Source organism: Terrapene carolina, unplaced genomic scaffold (genome assembly GCF_002925995.2).
Source record: "Terrapene carolina triunguis isolate 2854851 unplaced genomic scaffold, T_m_triunguis-2.0 Scaffold85, whole genome shotgun sequence".
NCBI lineage: Eukaryota > Metazoa > Chordata > Testudines > Emydidae > Terrapene > Terrapene triunguis.
This window is the reverse complement of record NW_020664436.1, coordinates 31,201,276-31,219,258: the sequence shown is the minus strand read 5'-3', so window position 1 is coordinate 31,219,258 and position 17,983 is coordinate 31,201,276. Positions and strand designations below refer to the sequence as shown.

The window sequence follows — 17,983 nt, the reverse complement described above, 5'->3', positions numbered from 1 at the left end:
AGGAAAATTATGCTTGCTTATATGAAAACATTTTTCCTGTTAAAACATTGGAAAGTGTATTAACAATAACAATCTCTCAGAAAAAAATGTTAGCAATTTCTGATTTTATGGTTTTATGTAAACCAGTTTTATTTATTTATATATTTATTTATCAGATTATACACCATTGCATTAGAGTTTTGGAAACATTAAGTGTCTTAATAACATTACATTGTAGTCCCTATGGAAAAATTTTAGGAGCACAGTTTTGAAAACACATTGTACAAAGTATCATGCCATCACAAAAATGACAAAATAAGAGATGATTTTATATTAAGTAGCAAATGTACTAATCACAAAAAGGCTTGCATAAGTATCCAGAGAAAAACATTTTCTCTGTGTTGCCACATTGTATGTCTAATTCTGCTCTCTTTGGTCCAAATCTAGAGCCCAGTGCCTGACCTAAGTGGCAGTACCAAGCTCTTGATAGATTGGGGGCGGGGGGGAAGGGATGGAATCCTACATAAGGGACATATTCTATTCTCTATCTTTGTATAAAACTCCCATTGTTATGAATGGTAGCTCTGTTGTTGCTTGCGGTTATTATGTGATTATGTCCTAGATATGTAGAGCTGGCCCAGAGACCATAATGAACATGTCATTTGGTCTTCTCCACAGAATGATGGGATATCCCTGCTTCTAAAGTTTAATTTCTAGTGCCATTACCAACAGCCACAATCTAGTTCTCAGCTTTTCAGACTCAGAGAGGTTCTTATTGGTAGATCCAAAGTGGCAGACAGTTCCAGAGCTGGTACTCCCATGACAGACCACCTATCTCAGCTCCTGCAGCAACTTTGATTAGCAGCTGGGTAGAGTGGATTTACTTCACAATATGGTAGTAGCCCCACACATAACTGCTCACTGTGGAATACAAGCATATCACTATTTAGCAAGATTACATATCAAGGTGCAGGAGAAGTCAATTTCTTACAAACTCAGGGACTGACTTTATTTATTTATTTATTTATTTATTTTGCATCTGTAGCTTTTTTCCTAGAAGAGAGATTCATGGACATGAAGATAATAATAGTACTGCAATCCCAAGAATCAATTAATCATGCTAGGTCTCATGCTTTCCTGCATATACATGTGATATCTTTTAGGAAAATCTTCTATCACAACTATATTGTAAGAGGTTCTTCTTGGCAGATCCCAGATCTATACACTGTGAATTTCACCAGTCATAGAATATAAATGTAATACAACCAAGATTTATTACTTCCCTTTGTGTCTGTTGGGGAATGTTCTCCATACTACCTCTCTCGGAAAGTTACTTTGTTAGTGGCTAATAAATCAGTGTGAAGGGTGAATGAGTGAGATTCAGGTATTCATTCCAAATCCACCTTTCACAATCTTCCTCAAGAACAAGGCGGTGCTGCACTCCCACTCCACATCTCTCCCCAAAGAGTCATCACAATTTCACCTTAACCAGTGCGTTAACCTCATCTTGTTTCCAAAAATCCCATGACTTGCCTGAGGAAGCAATATTGCACTAACTGAACATTTAGTGAACTCTGACCTGTCTGGGTAGGGCAAAGCCTTTTCAGAGATCTCCTTTGATTTATTCATTGCTTTTGTGGGGAAGTCTGAAGGGAAAACCATTTCTAACTAGAGCATATTCTGAATTCAGACCCACTAGAACCATACATAGGTCCATAACCAGATATCCTCAGAGTTTATTCTATGAGAAGAAAGTCATCTTCTACAGCATGTTTAAAAGCCTGCCCGTTTCTGTAAGGCTGCTATGAGGAGCTCAACTCTCAGTTTTAGTCAACATTATTCTGTCAGTACTGGTGCTAAAACAGATGCTCATTTGGAGAGTTCAGTCTTTATTGAACTAAGTGCTCCTCTGTCTTCCACCTGGGTCTGTTACAGCTGGTAAGTCCCAAATGAGTGGGGACATCATCTCAAAGAAGAAATGAAGGTAACTCATCTATAACTGGAGTTCTGAGTGTTTCTTCCTTTGCTTCTCCCCAGCTACTTACCTTCCTGCAAGTTCAGAGAGACTTTTGCAAAGCAGAAATAACTGGGGAGGGGCCAGTTTGAAACAAGGATTCTTATAGCCTCAGTCAAAACATTTGGTTCTGGATAAGGTATGTATGTGCTGCCCATGGCGTTACAGCTTTCAAAAGGTTTCAGCATTCACAGTACAAAAATGGTGCATCTGCAGAGACAGTTTACTCAGAGAAGGCTAATGACAAGAGAATAACCTTCCTGCCATCTTTTAGCTGCATCACATCTTCCATTGTAAATAAAGACTGCAGCATTATGTGTCAGTTTATTGTAAAGTTTGGCTTACTGCCAATAATGTAAAACATATACATACTTCATTTTGTTTGAAAAGCTGCCACCAATTCAAATGGAAGCTTTCTCTGCTGAAAAATGCATGTTTATTAACTGGCTTTTGGTGAGCATTCATTTATTGTGACTCTCATACTGTTGTTCATAAAAGGAATGCAAATTCAACCCTTGGGAGGGTCATACACTTCTAACCTTCATGTGCATTGGTTCAGGTGACAAAGTTTGCCTAGTTCTGTTTAAAAGAGATATCAGTATAAAGAATGAAATATTTTTTGCTTTAGAGGTCAGGGTTAAGGTTATTGCTATGGATTTTTAAGAAGCTCATATTGCAACTGTCTGCACTGTATACCTAGCTTGAGAATAAATAAGCACACTTAAGTTTCCTGAGCTGCCAGTCCTCTAATCGTCATAAGTACTAGTGTTCAATACTAGTTGTGTACATACACAAAATACCTCTTGGAGAATCTGCACATCCCTCCACACTCATCTCCTTCTCTATCTTTAAGCACCCTCCACTGTCCTAAAGTTTCCATTTAAGTCCACTGCTTTAGGGAACAGTAAAAAAGGGATAAACAGGCAATTTTAGGCACACTTACCAGTTTCTTCATTTTTGTCACAGGACTCAGACTAATGCTCATGGAACAATTTATTTCTTTAACTTCTTTTTCTATGGTTACATTATAATGACAATACTGGGCCTACTTCTGCAGTCAGTGAAATTCCAAATCTCTCACTGAAGTCAGAGGCTTTTAATCGTGCAAGTTACGCAGGATTGGGCCCTTGAACTTTACATTCATTTTTGTAAAGAAGATTAAACATATTCCATAACAGATGGTGACAGGTATACAAACATAGCCTAACATTCTATTAATACTAAGTCATGAATTACTGAACTTTCCATTCATACAGTCCTGGGACCCTGCTCCTTTCAGCATTTTGCATACATGAACAAAAGGGGCATCTTTATTTTATGTATGAACTAATGTGGTTTTATTAAATATGGATTATTGTGTGATTATGGTTTATAATAAAAATCAGTGATCCTTAAAATATTTTGGACTTTCTGCTTTGTCGCTTCATGTTACTTTATAAAATAAATAATGCTTATTCCATGTCTATGTATGTTTATACATTGTTTTCATGAATTTTGCATTAATTGAGCTCCAACTGGAACAGAAGTTAGCATCAAATAATATGCAAATATATTTTCAGCTCATGGCTAGCAAACCCACTCCCACTTTGCACACACAAACACTTTTTTTCTACAAACAAAAGATACTTTGTACAAGCTCAGTTGTATCCAAAATAATTGGGAAAACATCTGATCTGCCCAAATGGTGCAACCTTTTTTGCACTTTAAGCACGATTTGTGACCTAATTTATTATTTTGCAACAGTAAACAGTGCATCAAGGCCACTGAGGTTTCTGCTTCATGCTTCTGTCCCCTGTCGTGCATGCTGTTTATCTAAGATTATTTAACACTGCTTTGTTATGATATTGATCACTAGTACAAACATGGGCAGACTTCAAAGTTAAAGTTTGTTAGAGAAATGTAAGTACTTAAAAAGATAAATAATTTTAGAAATATCTTTTTCCCCTTTATTGGTTGACTATGTTTGCTAATAACATTTGTCAGAAAATCTGTGATTTGGTTTTCATTTTAGTGTCTCAATAAAAAAAAAAAAGCTGGACTTAGAATGGATTGCATCTGATGTTGCTAATGTTTCCTGGAAATGGAAACCTGTGATAACAGCTGCTATCTTGGCTCATTTTCAAAAAAAAAATGTTTTTTACAGCAGCAATTTACAAGTAGTTAAAGCTATTTCCAATAGGCTTGCATCTTTACTAAAAACGTAAGTCAGTCAAATGTTTCCTTTCCAATCAGATTACTTCTTCCATTCTTTCACCAAGTCATTGACTATCAGATAAATGTTAATTTATGAAGTAAACTAAAATTTAGCCACGTATGTAAGACAACACAAAATATCGGTTCTTTCTATTGTTAAAGCAAAAAAACCAGGGTAAGAATTAAGAAAGTATCAGCAGATACAATACCTAAAGAGACCATATCAAGTAAATTTAGACCCAAAATAAAGGTTTTGTTAAAATACATTTTAGAGGAATAGAAAATGTTGCCATGGGTATGTATGTTTTGGTGTTTGTTTAATTGCAAACATATCTGGTTTCTCCTTAGATTTAAACTTTCCCTTGCAGTGTTTGTAACTAAACACTGTAGCATTGTAGAAGATAAATGATCGGCCTCAATGGTGAAAAGTAAATTAGGCAACCAAGTTTTGCCTTTGGATATGCAACTAAAGCTCCTGGTGAAGTCAGTGGGAGTTCTGTGCATATTCAAGGGTAGAATTTGGCCCCATAGCTTTGCAAAATACTTTCAGCTTGAATAATTAAAAGGTGTTTTTAATACAAGAAAAGCAGAATGTTAAAAAAATTAACATGTTGGTGTCCCTTTTTATGGTCTCAGCAAAATAATGATAAAGACAATCATACTTTTTTTTTTTTAAACTTTACAGCTAAAATTTGTGCCTGATCATTTGGTATATGCAGTCGCTTTCAAAATTACTCAGTTTATGTAGTGGAAACTATTGTCAGTATGCTAAAGGAATTGTTTATTTCTGTCATGCGCAAATATAGATTTTATTTATTTGGTGTATGCAATTCAGTCAAGCCAAGCCATAGTGTTCCTATCAACGATGTTCAAGGCATGAAAACCTCCAGAAAGTTGAGTCATTTTGCAGTCCTCAATAATAGGTGTCATGGTTTGTGACTGCCCACGCTGACATAGTGGACTGTTGCTAAAATGCCACCGAAATTCTGCTGCAGCACAAATTCCATGTCCGCTGTGAAACCGGTTCAGCAGGCTCCATTGCCTTTGCAGTAAATCAAACCCAGGTTTGACAATGAGTGGGGGTCCGAGACAAGATAATTATTTCTCTCTTTCTCTGAGGACCATGAAGCTCGCCACACGTCCTCTACTGTAAATCCTTCACTCAGTAAAACTTATCCACAATGGACGATGTGAGGGCAGATGACCATGTGGTGGATTAAACAAGTCTTTAGTTAATGGTAGCTGTGACATATCACGCAATTTCATCACGAGCTTTGCTACGTTTTCCTCTCTGCGAACACTGGGTGGAGCAATATTGCAGTATATTGAATAGAGATAATACTTCTTGAAATGAGGTTCCTAAGGCATATTAAATGGACTGTATCCAGCTACACAATGATGATGATTTAAAACAGTCCAGGCCACAAGGTGAAGCAAAGGAGTAGTTTAGAATTTCACCCTCTTCATCGCATTTGAGATGGCAATAAGGATTGATACCAACTGGTAAAGGGAAGTAGAGTTTTGGCAAAAGGATGCAAAATTCACTTCCTTGTGCCTCAGTTTCTTCAAATGAAAAAAGGGAAGCATGATACTTACCCTCCATAGTAAAGTGCATGGAGATCTATGAATGAAAACCGATACCTAAGAGCTATGTATTATTGTTATTATTTACTATTGATTATTATTGTTATAATATATTATTTAATATATTATATATTATATAATAATGTATATAGAGCTATGTATTATTGATATTATTTACTATTGATTTGTTCAAAAATGTCTGCTGGAATCAGAATATCCCAGAATACACATTTTAAATCCTTTTTTTGTGCATTAGAAATGAAATAGTTGAATGGTCTTTGACTACAGTCTCACGTCTTTGTTATAAAAAAAAATGTTTAAGCTCAGAGTAAAGGGCCTGCTTCAAAGTCTCTTCAGCTGTCTGCTTGAATCTCATTCTTTTCAATAAGACCTGAGCAGATTTGAAGAATTTAAAATCTTGGGAAGTTCTAATATTCCAAATGCTATGACTTTTCTACCTTTATGGTTGTACAGCCATTCCAGTTTTAATTCATGTCGTCCATGAAGGAGGACCTTGGAAACAGTCATTGTCAATGGCAAGCTTTAGTACCATTGATTTACATAGAGGCGCTTCAGCACATCCAGCAGATTAAAACACCTTGAATAGAAGGAGACCAGGTCTGCCTAAAAGAGAGCACTAGTAAACTAAAAGAATTTTTAGTACACTTTAAGATTCTAAAGAACTCCCAGAGATAAGAGTAGATCAGATTGAATCTTACAAATTGGTTCCCCTCAGGACATGGCGACTGCCCTTATATACTCAATCCTTAACACTAAGAGATTTTTTGCTTTTCCTTCTTTAATATGTCGTGATTTTAATATTTGTATTTGTAATACTAACTCTCCGAAACTTAAAAATGAGCTGAAATTAAATAAACTGGAAAACAAATAATACTGTAGTATCCTGTTTCAGGATACTAAAGAATAGGATACGAATCATGTCTAGCCTCAAATACATTTTAAAGCAAACTTCACATCCTCCTTTACTCTCCTCCGCAGACCTGTATTGAGGCCTTCAGAGCTCTGTGTTTCCCCTGCTACAGCAGATGGCCTCACTAGCAGGGCTGGCTCCAGGCACCAGCTTGTCAAGCAGGTGCTTGGGGCGGCCGCTCCGGAGAGGGGCGGCACGTCCAGGTATTTGGCGGCAATTCGGCGGATGGTCCCTCACTCCGTCTCGGAGCGAAGGACCTCCTGCCGAATTGCTGCTGCAGATCGCAATTGCGATCGTGGCTTTTATTTTATTTTTTTTTTTTTGGCTGCTTGGGGCGGCGAAAACCCTGGAGCCGGCCCTGCTCACTAGAGCAGTGTAAGGAATGCCACTCCTGCATATCTTTGTTCTAGTGATTTCATCAACTAAAGCAGGTCTTGACAGGTAAAAAGCCTTTCAGTTCACCTTTGAGTATCATATACTGTTGTACAGAGCTTAGGAGGCAGAGAAACTATTTTTTTGATCCAGGAAAGGAATTAAAAAATATTTTCCCAATTCCAGTCCTCTAAACCTGAAATCTTAGTATTCCTTCAATATGCATGTTCTATACAAGTAACAACATTTTCTCTAAGGACAAGCTTTCTTGATCCATGCTGAATCTGCCAGACATTTCGCTTTGACATCATAGTATGACAAATGTGCTTTCTAACATTTCCTTCTTGTTGATTACTGTTGCAAAGGACAGCTTCTTAAAGAGCATGAATCAAATCCATGTTCACACATCGCATATGCAGCATTTCTGTGGCTGACAACATGGGCTTCATATACAAGCCAACAGTGAAATAAAGTTAAACCGGAGAAGGACATACTGAGACTGCTGTAATTCGGTAGCAATTTTTTTCCAAGTACTCATCATTATTATGACTAGATATTTAGCCTGAGGTGTGCTGAGGAAATCAGTCTGGCTCATCCATCTAGTGTTGACAAATGCTGGGGTGGATATTGTCCTGTTGGGTTAATCATTACTTTATTTGTCTGAAAGATTTGCTAATTCCTATAGCTATGTAGGATGGCTATTGTGGTACTTAGCAGATGACTTCAATGCTGCAATAACCTTTTTGGTATAGTCATTTGTAAGCTGTGTCTTGAAATTAGAGTGGACAATGACTGTCTTGAGGATATGAACCTTGCACAGGTTGTGCATGTCTGATGACATTTTTTTTGTAATGATAGTCTGCACATCACTTCAGCCATCCCTTGCATACTGTTTCCCTTATCATTGCCTAACCCTATCAGGTACCTTTTAATCAAACCTCCAAGCCATTTAATCTAGCAAATATTTTACACGTCTTGTCCCAGTATTGAATGCTTCTACAAATTCTTCTGCACAGGAAACAGCTGAGATATACATCCTGCCCCCACCACAACTGAAGTGCATAGTCATCCTCTGGAGACCTAATCCAGATCTCCCACTTTGTGATATATCACTGTTACTTCAATATTATGGCATTTTGAATGGACTTTTTTAAGACATATGAAAGCTGTTTAAGCTCGTTATCAGAGAGAATGTAGGATTAAAAATTACAGGTTTTAGCAAACAATTTGAAAATCAATAATTCCTTTACTTATCTGCCAAGACGTAAGTTCAGGGCTTCCCCTGCTGCAGCTAATGAAATCACAAATACCTTCAGGCGCTGTCAGGAATGTTGGCAGTACAGTTCTCTTCATAGATGAAGTGCTACCATCAATCTAAGGCCTTTTTTGTTAGATAAAAGCATATTTAACCAAAACACCATTTGATTTGTAATGCTTTCTTTCTTCCTTCCTTTCTTTCTTCCTTTCTTTCTTACCATTGCTGGTTGACAACCCATTTTGTGTAAATTAAAACAATCTGCTGCAATACTAGGTTGCTGTCTTCCACATGATGGTATAGTCCATTATTTCTAACATCATAGCCATTTCCATAGTCGTGGTGTCACAAATGTGTTCTGAAATTACTAATGTAATCAGATAGAGAGAGGTGATTTTTTTAAAAGGGAGCCATCATCATAATATCTTTCAGATGAGAATACCTGTCTTTACATACCATAATTTTATACAACATTTTGCAAATAAATAATGCATAAGCGTTTACAAGGTTGATAAATTGTTATACATATAACTGTAACAGAGTGTTAGCAGTTCTCTAGGATCAAATTTCTACCATTACAATGATTTTTCACATAACCACTGTTCAGCTGATCTCTGCATGTGTACAGGGCTGCAAAATTTTTACCAGTTTCTCTCTGTAAGAACTACAGAAATCCAGATCTAGCTCTAGGAGTCATTTGGGCCCAAATCCAGAAAAACACTTAAGCATGAATGATGCTTAAATTTAAATATGTAAGTAGTCCCATTCAATTAATGTGCTTAAAACTAAGCATGTGGCTAAGTGCTTTTCTGGATTGGGGCCTTGTAGATCTGCACTCTGAAGAACAGGCATGGCCCACTCTTTTAATGTGCCTTAGTCCTGACCTGAAAGGAACCATTGTCTCTAGCAGTGAGAAGTTGTTTCAGTGTCCTTGATAATTGTATCCTTGGCCTGTCTGCTAAGCCTGTCAATGAAATGGCCAGATAGTATTATTTGAGATTCTGAATTTTATGATGTTGATACTTGTCCACTAATAACTGGAGTGAGGCCACTAACTAATTTCCCATGGACCACCAAACAAGCATCAGATAGTAACCACTACCAGTGACTATGTATCCTGGCTGGACTAGAGCCCATTGACAATTCCCTAAGCCATCCAGTGTCCTTAACAAATTATTATTGATGTACTTTTTGGAGAATATTCATGCTGAGAGAGTCAGATCTTTGGAGATTTTGAAGTGCTGTTTTCTGGTAAATTGTAATACATTTTTCCCCTTTAAATCTCTCTTAAAATCCCTGGGAGCAGAATTATCCATCACTGTTTTGCATTTTTAAAACTTTTGTGCAGCAGTTTACACTGAGCTTTTTACATTAGCTAATATGCTGTCTGTGTACAAATAAACAACACAGCCAGTTCTCAACCTGCTCCATGTTAAAGAAGGCTGTGACAGTTGTTGTTCTGTCTAAGAGCTAGAATAATTTGTCCTCTTGACATTAACTTAATGTAACACATTTTTCAGGGAGTAGAAGTAGATTGAGTGGTGTGTTGTGCTCCAAATATATCTCTTCGGCCAAGTGACACCCCCTCTTTGAGCTCCACTATCTGAAACACTGTAGGCATGTGGATCTGGTGTTTAGCATGGAACAATCCCAAAAAAGCATCCCACTAAGGATTTCATATACCACAGCAGACCCTAGCTTTTCAGAGATAAGCATTTATATATCTGGCAATTGAGTTTTGTCCCAACTGTCACTATGAAATGAAGCAGTAATGGTCTTAAGATGTTACTGACTAGCTATGGGACTGTTTCCAGAGACAAAGCCTGTGGATGTTAATAAAATTTGTTTTCTATATTTTTAAAATCCAGAATAGCACCTAGATACTAAGATAATGGGCACATTACAAATATATTTTAGACTATATTGACAAGTTCAATGGAAACAGGATGGATGATGAATGGATAGATAGAATTTCATATATTTAAATCCTGCAACATTATATGTCACAGGATAAAGATTGCAGTGAAGTTATTGTGATTGACCAGCAATTCTATTTAGCTATGTCGTGTTTTCAGAAAGCTACACGGAAAACTCTAACATAATGTTGTATTTTGTTTTTATTAACCAGTGAATTCAGGAGACGGTATTGACTACAGCCAGCAGAAGCGTGAAAATATTGGAGATTTGATTCAAGAGACACTGGAAGCCTTTGAGCGCTATGGTGGAGAAGACGCTTATATCAACATTAAATACATGGTCCCTACCTATCAATCGTGCTTGTTAAACTAACAGATAGGACAGTTGTGTCAACAGGGATGATTTCATTTGTATTCTCAAAGGCTATAACCAATTCTGTATAATATCGTGTTGTTCATGCTTTCTTCCTCTACAGCTGCTAAAGTAGTGGCTTCTGGACCATTAAACTGCTAGCACTATTGTGAACAAGTCTTTCCAATACATAAATAGTGCCTGTTCCTTAGATTACAATGGTGTACTGTGCTTATTTGTTCTGCGAAAGAATTACTTCTTTATACAGAGTTGGTTGGAGCAGAAGTCAGAGTTAAACCTTCAGTTGTGTAGACAATAAAACTATAATTTTCATACACAATTCAGCAATTGCTGTTCTGTGTCCACTTGCCATGGGGGTGATGTCGGGGTTGTAACAAGAAGAGTTTATGCTGACTGCTTAATAGGTGTTTGTGATGGAAAAGAAAGTTCAGCAATGCCTCTCCAGCAGCTGAGCAAAATTATGTGCTCGGATATACAATAAAACTGTTGAATGTATATACCAATTACAGTAGGAAACTTTATACAGTCCATTATAAAGCTCTGTGATAAAAATTAATTAATGTTTCTTCCTCACTCATGATATGGGTTTCCAGGTGTTTTCCTTTTTATGTAGTTTGGGTTCTTATTTAGGAAAATATAACATGTGAGAGTAGTTTTAAAAAAAAATCTCAAATTTATCAGCTGGGGTAAGGTGAATATGTATTATACAATCCCAAAACAAAGTGCTATATTAACCAAACATTGCACAGTTGTTTATATTAAAAGGACACTAGTATTTTTCATAGCTCTTAACATCTTTTTTTAATTGTTTATTGTTTGTAAGTTTCCTCACTAAATAAGTTGTTGTCACCCTTGCATCCCCATAGCAGGTTGTTTTCATAGCCTTGCATGTAATGAGGCTTTTGGAATTGATTTTATTAATTTAAATACATAGATATAAAGTACATCAATAAAGAATTACATGAACTTCAGTATTGCCACACCCACTCATTCAAAAATCATGAGGTTGTTTTTGTTGGGGGGGGGGGAAGGTTAATTACAAATTTTGGGCTCATTGTGTTTGTCTTCTACTTTCTGATCTTTTAAGCTGCACCTGGGTCACATTTTCAAGCTTGTCTATGTAAACATGAGGCCTAGAAACTTACTTTTTTCATGAAAACTGAGATCCTCATGAATCTGGGCCATTGGGCTTTGAGAAAAACATCAGCTATCACTAGACTCATGACAAAATCATGGAAGTTGGGAACCCAGGAACTTTAAAAATTAAACCATTTTGGAAAATCATTTTAGGAAGGTAAATCAAATTGTGGGGCTGCCAACCCTGACAAATGTACCTTTAAGCATGACAAGCAATGTGTTTCTGGGCAATTATAGCATAACTCAAAGTGCTTTATAAAGCACAAGACCAAAGGCCAAGTGATTTAAAGCACTTCAGTAATGGTATGACCTTCAAATACACTCCCTAGTTGGTTTACTGCTATCAAGAGATGGAATTTATACATAAAAATGGAAAATTGAGCTCCTGCATTCACCAGTTCATATAGATGCAGCACTGACATACAGTTAGCCTAGCGACAATTTCTAATTGAATATAATAATCAAACAGCCTCAGCCAGATCTTCAGCTGTTGTAAATAAGCACAGCATCAGTGAGGCCAGTTAGCTACATGGATTTAGACCAGGTCAACAGTAAAGTTTTTTTACCTCAAGTTTGTTGCCAATTAGCTCAAAAGGTAATTGTTGTAAAGGCTGGTGTGGATACTAGGCTGCAAAGTAAACCACAATCCCTTTGTATTCTGGAACAAACATTTGGGGAGTGTCCAGATTACCTTTCCAGCCCTGTTAAGTAACTCAAGTTAATTGGCAATCAATTAACTCAAGGTAAAAAATGACTAATGTAGAAAAGACCCAGCTGTGGATCTGGCTTTTTACCTACATACCTCTCTGAAACAAGGCTGGACTGGATAAGTCTTTCACAGGTAGACCTGATCCACCTGGGCTGGATGACACCTCTATATGCACTTAAAACTGAACAGGTTGTTGCGCTCCTAAAAATTTGGGGTGTGGGTTTAATGGTGCTAAAAGGACTCAACTCCTAGGGCTAGATTAAAGCATAAACACTATTGGCCCCTATCTATGGCCCCAATTCCTGGAGTCATGTGATTACATCAGACTCTCTGCTTTCATTTTTTTAAAAAGGTAAGTTTATAGTTTTCATGCTTGTGAAGATAACATTGAAAAATGTGACTTGTGTAGTGACCACTAGCTGAGCCCACTGAAATCATAGCTCTGACAGGTGAGCTGCCTTGTGTATCTCAGTGGCTGTAAACTGCCAGACTTATTGCTCTGGATTGCCTGCAAACTCTACACCTCTTCCTCCCCACAATAGGCTTTCGACATGTGGTAGGAGAAGTGGACTATGGTGGACCCCACCCAAGCAGATATTCAGTTGTTGGGGAAAGTTCTCTCCCTAGCAACCTCTGCCTCTCCTGTGGGCAGGGGAGCGCTGATTCCTGTCCTGGGGGAAAGAAGGGGGTCCCAGGCCCCTGCCATGCTAGGTCACATCCTGAATCCAGAATGGCTTCCTTGTCAGTTTCTCTGATGCTTTCAATGTCCTAATGCACTAATGCAGGGGCATTGTTTGCACTAGATGTGAGCAATCTGTACTTTGAGAGTGAAAAAAATGTTTTTAAATGTTCATTTCAAGTATAACACTGTGCTGAATGTCCCCTTATGGGTCTAATTTGATCATTCAGTATATAATCCTACAGCTGCTTAATTTTAAAAAATTCTAGGAGCAAGCTAGACCGCTTGCATACTGTTTGGAGTATGTAGTGCTTGAGGATCCTGTTTATAAAACTACTTGCACTTGAGAAATAAAACACAGTTAGTATTTAAAGCATAGATCAGCGTCAGAATGTTTCAAAGTTGTGTTCAAGCCACTGGAACATTTGCACTTCCCCATTCTAAACAGAAGTTTCTGATCTAAGTCAGCTCAGAATATGAGGCTTGCAGGTCTAGTGAGCCTTCAATTCCTGTTTCTCAAAGAGGTGGTGTGGGGGAGAGCATGAGGGAGAGAAAAGATGCTGCACAAGTTTCTGTGACAAGCCCCTCATATAAAGCCTCAAGTTGTAGAAGAATTGGAGCACTCACTGGACAGGCATTGGAAGTGATCAGAGGCAATGCTAGCTTGGACAATGCAATAAACATTATTCAAGCCACACCCTTAGTGCTGCAGTTTGTCTATGGGGGCCCATCTCAGCACACACAAGCAAGAGAAAATTTTAGACCTCAAACTAAAATGCTGTGGTCTCGCTAACCATAGCGTGTTGGAACAACTACTAAAACCTATGAAATGGGAACTAATCCTGGTACCTTAACACTGTGAGCGACACACAATCATCTTATCATGACTCAGTGGAGAAGCACAAGTAGGTAAGGATTAATTATCTTGGTTGGGGGGGATGGGGTGAACAGGAGCACATGGAAAAACAGGAAAAAAATGTGGGTCTGTTTGTAATCCGATTCTAATGACACTGGTTCTTATAGCAATCACTTATTACCTGGTTTGAAACTGAATATAGTATGTTTTTTAGTAGATTGATACAGCAAGACATGACGTCTAAATGCCAACCATGCCAGTATTCTGATGCAAATTGTATGAAAAAGCTGTCACTAAAGTTGAGGCAGCTGGACAGGGAGGGTGATAATCAGTAGGCCAGTCTGCTTCTCCCCACACATCCCTTATTCTGTTTTATGCCACAGGGGAAGGAAATGCACATCACTTTCAGGGCTTGTCTACAAGCAGTTTTTTTTTTTTTTTTTTTTTTGTGTGGGGGGGGGGTGTTTGCACCGCTATGCCGATGTTCATTTAGAAACCAATAAAGGTAATATGGTGCAATACCCTAATGTGAAGGCCGAGATATCAGTATAAAGGTGCTTCTACTGGTATAGTTTACTTGTATGCATTTACAGGAATAAGCTATACCAGTAGAAGCACCTTTTATACCAGGAGAACTGCATTCAGATGAGGGCTTGTAATGACCTAGCGATTCCTGTACAAAATTACACAGCAGTGAAATAATTAAATCCGGACCAAAAATGTGTTGCTCGGGTCTCAAAAATAGCCCTGCAGAACAAGGAAAAAGGCCAGATAAGTGGTGTGATCTACACTTTCAATGCATAGTCATCACCACCTCCAAAGTCCTGGGGTCCCTGGCCCTTGGGCAGTCAGCATGGTGGGACTGCCCTGGAGCCAAGGCCCCTTGCACCCTGCCACAGGACACCCAAGCTCCTACCTCTGCAGCAGCCGCAGTGAGCCTAGAAGCCAGAAAGACCTAGTTTAAACCAGGATTCTCAGGGCTTCCAGACTCCCTGCCATGGAACTGTAAGCCAAGCCCTGGCTAGAACTGGAGCTCCCAGCATCTAGCTTTGTGGCCTCTGGGAACCTGGAAGCCCTGGTGTCCTCAGATAGCCTGTATAGTGGGGGCTACCCAGAGCTGTGAACCCTGTAAGCCTAGGCTCAGCAGCCCACCAGGTGAGATAGCAGGAAACCAGGCAGGCTTCTGTCTGGATCCTGCATTTGGTTTCAGAGATTGTCAAACTAGATATGTTTCTGCACAACATCTTAGCCTCAACAAATTGGAATTTTTCCAATGAAAGTCATTTTCATCTGAAAATTCCCAAACCGCACTAGTTGGGCCCCAGCACAGTTTTCAGTGATGCAGCCAGGTGGTGATGAGGTTGTTCTATGCAATTAGTTCCCATAAAGACCCACCGTAACTTGCATGCTAAGATGTGACATTAGTTAGTGATGGCCCTGGCTTTAAATTTGTGGGACAAGGACTTAAACACCTTGGCCTCCCACCCAGACAGCAACTGCCAAGTTACAACAAGAAAAGGGTAACTCCTCCTAACCCTTCCCCAATGTGTAATCCTGCAAAAGCACAGTCAGGCCACAGTCTTTCCACTCCCCAGGCTTACGGGCAATGACTTAGCTTCTACCCAGCTCCCTGTCAAGTGTTAGCCCCCATACCTCTGGGCTTGGCCTGTGTCTCTCTCAATGCTCCATGCACTAGGCCTCCGCTGTGCTGCACTGAACCAAACAGCAAGTGGAGGGGATGGAAGAAGGGGCACTGACCTGCAGCCATGAAAGTGAGTGGCTGTAGGGGGAAAAACTACAGAGGCAAAGACTTTTCCTCTGCAGTTTTCACTGCATGGCGAGAGCATGGGGAGGTGGCTGATGCTTTGGGGTGGGTGATGCAGAGCGGCTCTTGGCATTAGTTAAAGCAGAACATTTCTGCAAGACTTGCCCTCTGTTGTTTCTACCACAATGAAGGCCTAGACGTGTCTGAGGGCGAGGGAGAAATAGCAGCTGTTTTGCTGAGGTATGGGGACTGGAATGAACATGCTGAGGGGAGCAGCACTTTGCAGTAATGGCCCAAATATCATGCGTGGAGCTGTTCTGAGCCACACCAGGCCCTTTGGGGATATAAGTATCATACCCTCAGTGCTGCCATAAATCTCTCCCAACAAAAGGGACAGGGCATTAAGTTTGCCTAGTGGTGAAGTAAGTTTGTCTTCCCAGACTAGAACCTGTTTAATAAAAAGATGACTAGAAGGTCCCATACTTGGCTGTTGCTGTAGCTTGAGCTCATTGCACGTGCCAGAGGTGCCTTGAATTCTCCCCCCCACCCCTGGCATTTACAACCCCTCCCCCTGCACAAGCTCCCTTTATTCCCCTCTACTTCAGGGACTCCTTGTAACCCACCATACCCCCATCATCTCCCTTATACCAGGAACAATGTGTGCCCCCTGTTCCACACCCCTCCCCATTGCCCCTTCCCCACACTAGCAGGGACTCTGTGTACTCCCCTTGTCTCCCCACATGCTAGGAGCTGTGGCCTGCATGTCCCTCTTTCCCCATAACACTGTACCCCATTTTCCCCCTGCCCCATGCCAGGGATTCTGAGTGTCTCCTTTCCCCTGCCATTTTTTTTTTCTTTCTGATTGGAAATTTAGTCCTTGAGAGTATCAACATTTTAAACTGCACTGGGACAATGGGCAGAGCTGAGATGGGGGCTATCGTTCTGCTGGGAGACCGATATTAATGAGTGCCATCCATCTATAACAATTCTTTGAGTTATAAACATTACAGCAGTAGTAGGAGCTGCTGGGTCTGCTAACCCAATGAAAGGGCTCTCTGTGCATGTCTCCCTGTTTTGGTTGTCCAGTTTTCACTACAAGCAATAGGATTCTGTCCTTTCATGCCTAGAACATTCCCTGAAATTTTTTTTTTTGTACTTGATCACGTGTTATCTTATTACAGGGAAGCAGAGGAACACTTTCAAGTTGAGTGTAGGGCCTTGCTTTGCTCTGCCAATAATAGAATAAAGAAATTTTCAATGTATTCATCGTTTTCTCCTTCTGGGCTGGATCCTGCTCCTGTTGGTCATTGTCAATTACCTTAGATTTCAGTGGTGTCTGGACTGTCCCCTTTCCTCATTTTCTATGAGCTGGAGTGATGTTTTTGTGAATTGTAATTGTGATCTCCAGCCTCAGGAACCTAGGCAGCAGGCAAAGATTCTGGAGAGTGAAATCTATGAAGTCGCCTACAGAACCATTATATGAAATTCTCCAGTATGCAATGGGATGCTCAGGGTAATTACTTTAATGCTGCCATTAACAGCAATTGGAAGGCTAAATTTTCCCCTCCTCTCAGGAAAATAAAACTTTCACAGAGTTGAAAATGAATAATAGGTGTATCTAAGAAAAATAAAGCTTAACTCAGTTATTGCAAAGCCAATGGTAAAACCTATATCTTTTCTAAAGTACTCTTGGAAAAAAGCTTGGAAGTCTTACTGTTCAATACAGCATTTCAGTGTTGGTTTTATTTCTCAGCTATTTGCTCAAAGAACTCAGTGCTCGAAACTTTTTTTTAATAACACTGAATCATTTGTGGCTGTTACAAAAGTAGAAATTGCTACTCTACTGCCTCAAGAATCGAAGTGAGGGAACATCTGCTCTAAACTTCTTGCATCCAATTATTGCTTGCTATGCGTTATTACTTATGGGAGTAATGTGACTAAAGCTTTTTTCTGCCGACGTGCAGTGCTTTGGCCTAAAATATGTTTGGCTTAGTTAAAACCAACCTACAGCTAAAACTATGTCCGTATATAATCAAGCCCACATGTAGTTTGATGCAATTAAGGGCACAATAAGAGCATTCTAAAAGATTGCTTTTTAAAAGGTCTTTTGTCCACTTCCCACCCCCCTACCTCCCCATCTGACTTGGGTGTACAAGCATGTAAAAATGCAACAGCAGGAAAAAAAAATCCATGAAGAATTGTATTGACACAAAGGGGTGT

The 17,983-nt window shown here is 39.3% G+C and overlaps 1 protein-coding gene and 1 long non-coding RNA gene across 3 annotated transcripts in view; one reads left to right on the top strand and one right to left on the bottom strand.

Moving 5' to 3' along the window:
• Positions 1-10,807, top strand: part of PACRG (parkin coregulated) — a 469,474-nt gene extending 458,667 nt beyond the window's left edge. For both annotated transcript variants that reach the window (XM_024194745.1, XM_024194744.2), the window contains exon 6: positions 10,457-10,807. In XM_024194745.1, coding sequence (XP_024050513.1) covers positions 10,457-10,617 — 161 coding nt within the window. In that variant the 3' untranslated portion in view covers positions 10,618-10,807. The remainder of the gene's footprint in view (positions 1-10,456) is intronic.
• The window catches only part of LOC112103127, a 93,451-nt gene that overhangs the window by 10,700 nt on the left and 64,768 nt on the right, over positions 1-17,983 (bottom strand). The window lies entirely within an intron of this gene.